This window comes from Motacilla alba, chromosome 28 (genome assembly GCF_015832195.1).
Source record: "Motacilla alba alba isolate MOTALB_02 chromosome 28, Motacilla_alba_V1.0_pri, whole genome shotgun sequence".
Taxonomy (NCBI): Eukaryota; Metazoa; Chordata; class Aves; order Passeriformes; family Motacillidae; genus Motacilla; species Motacilla alba.
In genome coordinates this window covers 447928-455763 of record NC_052043.1, presented here as the reverse complement: position 1 = coordinate 455763, position 7836 = coordinate 447928, and the positions used below count along the sequence as shown (strand labels likewise).

Sequence of the window (7836 nt, the reverse complement as noted above, 5' to 3'; positions counted from 1 at the left end):
GCAGAGTGGGCACACAGGGCACAGGGGGCACAGGGGACAGGGATACAGGGACACAGGGGACACAGGGGACACAGGGCAGAGGGGGCACACAGGGCACACAGGGCACAGGGACACAGGGACACAGGGGGCACAGGGGACAGGGACACAGGGACACGGGACAGCCGCACCCACCGCAGGCGTCGCACTCCATGACCGTGTTCTTCAGGAACGTGATCTCCTTGATCTGCAGGTGAGGGCAACCAGTCAATCAATAATGAATTATAATAATGAATGAATGAATGAATAAATAAATAAATATTTAAAAATGAAATGCAGAAAATAAATACTAAAAATAAATATGTCAATAAATGAATGAAATCATGATAAATAATAAAATAAAATATTAAAATAGATAAATGAAATAGTAACAAAATAAAAGAAAATAAATAAATAAATAAATAAATAAATAAATAAATAAATAAATAAAAATTAAATAATAAATGAATAGATTTCAAATGAACTGAATTAAATAAATACTAAAAATAAATGTAAATAATCTGCTCACTCTACACAGGAAGCAGAGAATTCCCAGACCTCAGGAAGTCAGGAATCAGGAATTTTTCACCCACCTGCTGCTTCAACAAATCCCGAACTTCCAGCAGCACCCGGTTGGTTTCCCTCATTTCTTGCAGCATTTCTGGCCCAACTTCTCCTCCTAAAAAACCCCAGAATTGTTGGGAGAATCCCAGAGGATCCCAGGTTTATAATCCAGCTGGGTATAAACCTGGGAAGGTTTCTATTCATATCTATTATACGAAAACAGACATATTTATATAATATATTTATATTTATATGAATATATGTGAAATTATGAATATATGAGAATATATTCATATATTTAAATATTTGTATGGATATATATGAATATATAATATAACACATATCTCATATATGTCTATATTTAATGTATCCATGTATATCTCCTCTGGCACGGCGGGATCTCCTCTGGCGCGAGCCCTGAGCTTCCCCCGCGGGGAGGGATTTGGGGCCAAAAGCAGCGATCCCGGGGGCTGGGAGAGCCCGGAGCCCGAGGCTGCCCCGGCTGAGGGACAGGAGCGGCCCTGTCACCTGCTCCCAGGTGAGGGACAGGAGAGGCTCTGTCACCTGCTGCCAGGTGAGGGACAGGAGCGGCCCTGTCACCTGCTCCCAGGGCATTCCCGGGTGTCCCGGGTGTCCCGGGTGTCCCCTCACCTGCTCCCAGGGCATTCCCGGGTGTCCCAGGGCATTCCCGGGTGTCCCGGGTGTCCCCTCACCTGCTCCCAGGGCATTCCCGGGTGTCCCCTCACCTGCTCCCAGGGCATTCCCGGGTGTCCCGGGCTGTCCCAGGGCTGTCCCGGGTGTCCCCTCACCTGCTCCCAGGGCATTCCCGGGTGTCCCAGGGCATTCCCGGCTGTCCCGGGTGTCCCCTCACCTGCTCCCAGGGCATTCCCGGGTGTCCCGGGTGTCCCGGGTGTCCCCTCACCTGCTCCCAGGGCATTCCCGGGTGTCCCAGGGCATTCCCGGGTGTCCCGGGTGTCCCCTCACCTGCTCCCAGGGCATTCCCGGGTGTCCCGGGTGTCCCCTCACCTGCTCCCAGGGCTGTCCCGGGTGTCCCGGGTGTCCCCTCACCTGCTCCCAGGGCATTCCCGGGTGTCCCGGGTGTCCCCTCACCTGCTCCCAGGGCATTCCCGGCTCCGCGGCTCAGGGCGGGCTCCCTGCGGGCGGCGGCGCTTTGGAGGGGCCGGCTGGGATCTTGGGGACACAAAGGACAGGGGGGCTCAGCCGGGAAAGCCGGGAATGCTGGGGGCGGGATGGGATCCAGGGAAAGCCGGGAATGCTGGGGGCGGGATGGGATCCAGGGAAAACTGGCAATGCTGGGCACAGGAGCAGCTCCAGGGAAATCAGGAATTCTGGAGGATCAGGATCCTCTCCAGGGAAAGCCGGGAATGCTGGGGGCAGGATGAGCTTCAGGGAAATCAGGAATTCTGGAGGATCAGGGAATGCTGAGGGCAGGATGAGATCCAGGGAAAGCCGGGAATGCTGGGGGCAGGAGCAGCTCCAGGAGAATCCAGGAATGCTGGGGGCAGGAGCAGCTCCAGGGGAAATCAGGAATTCTGGAGGATGAGGATCAGGATCAGGGAATGCTGGGGGCAGGATGAGCTCCAGGGAGTGAGGGTGAGTTCCTGGAGCTGAGAATTCCCCAAAGGCAGATTTGGAGAAGTGGAATTTGAGCATTCCTGGAGGTCAGGAAATCCAAGGATGTGCTGGGACATTCTGTGGGATGGGGATTATTTATTTCCTTTAAATAAGCCTTCCCTGAAATTATTTCTTTTCCTTCAAAAAAGTTTCACCTTTCAGGAGGAAAAAAAAAAATCCCATGGAGCATTTTTACAGTTTTCCCACAAAATCCCCCCCAGCGTTTTCAGGGTCCAGGTGAAAAATCCCCCCCTTTACCCCCTCGCACCACTCAGCATTCTCAGAGCAGCCAAAAAACCCCTCAAAAATCAGAACTGAGTCAGGGTTAGAGGGGAGTTAAAGCAGGATTAAATCAGGGTTAAATCAGGGTTAAAGCAGGGTTAAAGCAGGGTTAAAGCAGGGTTAAAGTGGAGTTAAAGCAGAATGAAATCAGCATGGAATTAAAGCGGAGTTAAATCGGGATTAAATCAGGATTAAATCGGGGTTAAATCAGGATTAAATCAGGATTAAATCGGGGTTAAATCGGGGTTAAAGTGGAGTTAAAGTGGGGTTAAAGAGAGTTAGATCTTAAAGCAGGATTAAAGCAGAGTTAAATGCAAGTTAAAGCAGAATGAAATCAGTGTTAAATCAGAGCTAAAGCAGACTTAAAGCAGAATGAAATCAGAATGAAATCTGAGTTAAATCCGAGTGAAAGCTGGATGAAATCAGTTAAAGAAGAGTTAAATCAGAGTGAAAGCAGAGTTAAATCCGAGTTAAATCCGAGTTGAATCCGAATGAAATCAGGCTGGAATAGCAGTGAAGGCAGAGTTAAATCTGAGTTAGAGCAGAGTTAAATCTGAGTTAGAGCAGAGTTAGAGCAGAGTTGAATCCCAGTGGAATCAGGCTGGAGTAGCAGTGCACGCAGAGTTAGAGCAGAGTTAGAGCAGAGTTAGAGCAGAGTTGAATCTGAGTTAGAGCAGAGTTAGAGCAGAGTGGAACCCCAGTGGAATCAGGCTGGAGTAGCAGCGCTCGCCGCGCTCAGCCCGAGCCGAGCGGCGCTCACCGATGCGTCTCTGCTGGCCGCGGGCCGGGGCGCAGGCGAGCAGCAGCAGCAGCAGCAGCAGCGGGGCCGGACCCATCTCGGCCTCGGGGCTGCTCGGGGCTGCTCGGGGCTCGGGGCTGCCCTGTGCGCCGCGCTATTTATCGGCTCCGTCCGTCCGTCCGTGCGTCCGTCCGTCCGTCCGTCCTCGCCCCGGCCCCGCTCGCTGCCGTCACCGCTGGCTGCGCCCCCGCGCTGCGAGCGGCTCCGAGCGCACCAAATCGCTTTTTTGGCCTTTTTTTTTTGGCTTTTTTTTCTTTGGTGTGTGTTAAAATAGGCAGGAAAAAAACCTGGATTAAAATTCCAGTTTTCTTTTCTTCTTTTTTTTTTTTTTTTTTTTTTTTTTTGGTGGTGGTGGATTTTTTTGTGCTAAAATAGGGAAGAAAATTCCAGAGATTTTAATATTTTTTTCTTTTTTCCTTTTTTTTTTTTTTTTTTTTTTTTTTTTTTTTTTTTGTGCTAAAATAGGCAGGAAAAAAACCTTGGAATAAAAAACTGGGGAAAAAATCTTTTTTTTTTTTATTTTGGGGTTTTTTTTTGGTGTTATAATAAACAGGAAAAAAAAGTTAGAAGAATAAACTGGAAGAAAATTCCACTTTTTTAGGGATTTTTTTGGGTGTTTTTTTTGGCGCTAAAATAGGGATGACAATTCCAGATTTTTTTTTTCCTGTGCTAAAATATGCAAGAAAATTCCAGGCGTTTTTTGGGTTTATTTTGTTTGTTTTTTGGTGCTAAAATAGGGTTGAAAATTCCAGATTTTTTTTTTTTTTTTTTTTTTTTTGTGCTAATATAGAGAAAAAAAAAATCCCAACTTTTTCACATTATCATTCTGTTTTCCTGGGGGGCTGATTTCTCCCCCAGACGATGATTCACGGGGGAATTTCCCTTCTGAAAATGCTCGGGGACATCTGGAGCGCTGCGGAACTGCAGAAAGATTCTCTCGCAACTCGCCAAGGCCAATTTCAGCAGCGTGAAATCGGATCCACTCCCATGCCCAGGATTCCCAAATCCTTCTCCACAGGGGCTCCAGGGGGAGTTTTATTCCTGCAGGAAGCAAAAAGTGCAAAAATGAGGGGGAAAAAGGAAATTTTCAGCTTTTTTTCTGCAAAAATGAGGGAAAAACCCCAAAATTTTCAGGTTATTTTCTGCAAAAATGAGGGGGGAAAGGAAATTTGCAGCTTTTTGTCTCCATCAGAGGTGAGGAATCCACCCTGGGGATTGATGGAAAAACTGGAAAAAGTTCCAAGAATTGCCCAAGGATTCCAGGTGGGAGCTGGGAAGGGCTGGAACATTCCAGAAATGCAGAATAAAACCCAGGAGAGGCTCAGGGAGGGAGGGAACAGAAGCTCCGTCTGTGAGAAGTGGGAGCAGCAGGAATTTGGGATATTTACAGAAAATGGGATTTTTTTTTTCCCTGTTTTTACCTCAGACCTCCCAAGCTTCAGGTGCCTGAGGGAGCTGCTGGGCCCACCCGGGCCCCAAAAAATAACAAAAATGAAAATGGAAATGGAAATGGAAATGGAAATGGAAATATAAATATAAATACAAATATAAATATTGCTATTATTACTATTATTGTTGTTATTAAGATGATTATTATTATAATTATTAATTAATTTTAATTTCATTTTTATTTTTATTATCATCATCATTAACGTCATTATCACTATCATGATTATTATTATCAGTATTATTATTATCATTATTATTATTATTGCTATTATTACAATTATTGTTATTAAGATGATGATGAGGATGATGATGATGATCATTATTAACAGTATTATCAGTATTATTGCTCTTATTACAATTGTTATTTTATTAAGACTATTATTATTATTACTTTTATTATTATCACTATTAATATTACTTTATTATTATTATTATTATTATTATTATTATTATTATTATTACTATTATTACTATTATTACTATTATTACTATTATTATTATTATTATTATTTCTATTCCCAAATCCAGCCCTGAATTCCCTGTAAATCACCTCCAGCCAGCCCAGAAAACTCTGTTTGTTGAAATAAAACCCAAATTCAGGAGGAGCTGATGGGGAAGCATCTCCCAGCTGGGAGCAGGGTTACTATTGAAGCTTTGCTGCTTGACAAAAACTCCAATTTGGCATTAGAAAATGTTTATTTGGGGTTTCTGAGTGCGGGCACTGCCAGGTTTGTGACAGCTCTTTTTCCTGCCCGGAGCTGAGCTCACAAACGAGAGGAGCTCACAAACAAACAGCCACCAGCGGAGCCGCTGCTGCCGGGAGCTGAAATATTTTAATATTTTCCATTTCTCTGTTTTGGACGGGCTCTGCCAGGAGCGGGACAAAAGGCAGCAGGAGGAAAATGTTCCTCTCCAGCCTCGGAAGGTCAGCTTTAAAAATAAGTGGAAAACATCTCCGGGCTGGAGCTGGGTGAGGAGCCTCTCACAGGGGCGCCGAGGCACGGCCGGAGGGAAAAACCAGAGCACAGAGGAGGAAACCTCCCAGCACTTCATTTTCCTCACAATTTCCTCAAAAAACTTCCATTTCCCTCACAATTTCCTCAAAAAACTTCCATTTCCCTCACAATTTCATCGCAATTTCCTCAAAAAGTTCTCCTTTTCCTCACAATTTCCTCATAATTTCCTCAAAAAACTTCCATTTCCCTCACAATTTCCTCAAAAAACTTCCATTTTCCTCACAATTTCATCGCAATTTCCTCAAAAAGGTCTCATTTTCCTCACAATTTCCTCAAAAAGTTCTCCTTTTCCTCACAATTTCCTCACAATTTCCTCACAATTTCCTCATAATTTCCTCAAAAAACTTCCATTTTCCTCACAATTTCCTCAAAAAACTTCTCATTTTCCTCACAATTTCCTCAAAATTTCCTCAAAAAACTTCCATTTTCCTCATAATTTCCTCAAAAACTTCCATTTTCCTCACAATTTCCTCACAATTTCCTCAACACCTCTCCTTCTCCTCACGCTTGCCTTCCGGAGGTTGCTCTTCCCTGTTTTGAAACGCTTCCACTCAGCGGCTCCAGGCACTGAAATTCTTGGTTTTACGGGAATTTTAAGGCCATTCCTCCTTTTTTCACTCTCCAGGGCTCCAGGAGCAGATTTGTCCTTTCAGTGTGGTTTGGAAAGCTTGCAGTGCAATTCCACGCTTTCCTGGGATCCTGGAACCCCAATAAACACAAATAAACCCCAATAAATCCCAATAAACACAAATAAACCCCAATAAATCCCAACAAACCTCAATAAACACAAATAAACCCCAATACATCTGAATAAATGTCAATAAACACAAATAAACCCAAATAAACCCCAATAAACCCCAATAAACCCCAATAAATCTGAATAAACACAAATAAATCCCAATAAATCCAAATAAACCCCCCAAAAAAACCCCAAGAAATCCCAATAAATCTGAATACATCCCAATAAACACAAATAAACCCCAATGAACCCCAATAAATCTGAATAAACCCAAATAAATCCCAGTAAACCCCAATAAATCCTAATAAACCCCAATAAATCCCAATAAACCCCCAATAAACCCCAATAAATCCCAATAAATCCCAATAAAATGATGCTTGGAAGCCCAACCTTCTTGGAAGAACCATCCTGGTGCCAAGGTGCCAGTCCCTGCTGGTGGCCCAGCCTTGCCACGGCTCAGATCCCATAAATGGGGAAAAGAAGAGCTGCAGAAATAAAGTTCAGAGTGAAAAAATGAGGGGTGAGGTTAAAAAATGAGGGGTGAAGTGAAAAAAATTAGGCATAAAGTGAAAAAAACTTAAGGATAAAGTGAAAAAATTAAGGATGAAGTGAAAAAAATTCAGGGTAAAGTGAAAAAACCCGAAGGATAAAGTGAAAAAATTAGGGGGAAGTGAAAAAATTAAGGGTAAAGTGAAAAAACCTTAAGGGTAAAGTGAAAAAATTAAGGATAAAGTGAAAAAATTAAGGATGAAGTGAAAAAAACTTAAGGATAAAGTGAAAAAAATAAAGGTAAAGTTAAAAAAAATAAGGATAAAGTTAAAAAAAAATGAGGGTAAATTTGCACACAGAGCACCCCAAGGGTGAAGTTCTGGTTTCTTGGTGGGGTTTCTGATGGATCTGCTCCTGGTGAAGTGGCTCAGGCCGGTTCCACCTCACATCACAGAATTCCAGGCTGGTTTGGGGTTCCAGGCTGGTTTGGGGTGGAGGGACCTCAAATGTCACGGGGAGCCTCCCGGTGGGCTGGGGTGTGGGGTCACCTGCAGCACATCCTGGGAACCTGCCCAGGAACAGGAGGTGACACCAGTGACGATCCCAGCTCCAAGGTGTGTCCAGATCCAGGGATCCCGGATCACCCTGGATGTGATCCTGCACTAAAACAGGATCCAGGAGCCCTGCTGGATCCGCTCGGCGCCTCCCAGCTTGGTCAGACAGCCCTGGTCCCAACTGGTGATCCCAACCCTTCCCAAACACCTTTCCCAACAGAACACCTGGAATTCTTCTGGGATTGATCAACCCCAGCCCTGTGTCAGCAGGATCCTGTCCCAGGAGAACACCTG

The 7836-nt window shown here is 44.6% G+C and overlaps 1 protein-coding gene across 1 annotated transcript in view; it reads right to left on the bottom strand.

The window, feature by feature from the left end:
* LOC119712357 (cartilage oligomeric matrix protein) overlaps window positions 1-3516 on the bottom strand; it is a 6462-nt gene extending 2946 nt beyond the window's left edge. The window contains exons 1-4 of the mRNA XM_038163461.1: window positions 3257-3516; window positions 1690-1770; window positions 609-694; window positions 139-223 (exon numbers count right to left, since the gene is read on the bottom strand). Coding sequence (XP_038019389.1) covers window positions 139-223; window positions 609-694; window positions 1690-1770; window positions 3257-3332 — 328 coding nt within the window. The 5' untranslated portion in view covers window positions 3333-3516. The remainder of the gene's footprint in view (window positions 1-138; window positions 224-608; window positions 695-1689; window positions 1771-3256) is intronic.
* Between the last annotated feature and the right edge of the window lie 4320 nt (window positions 3517-7836).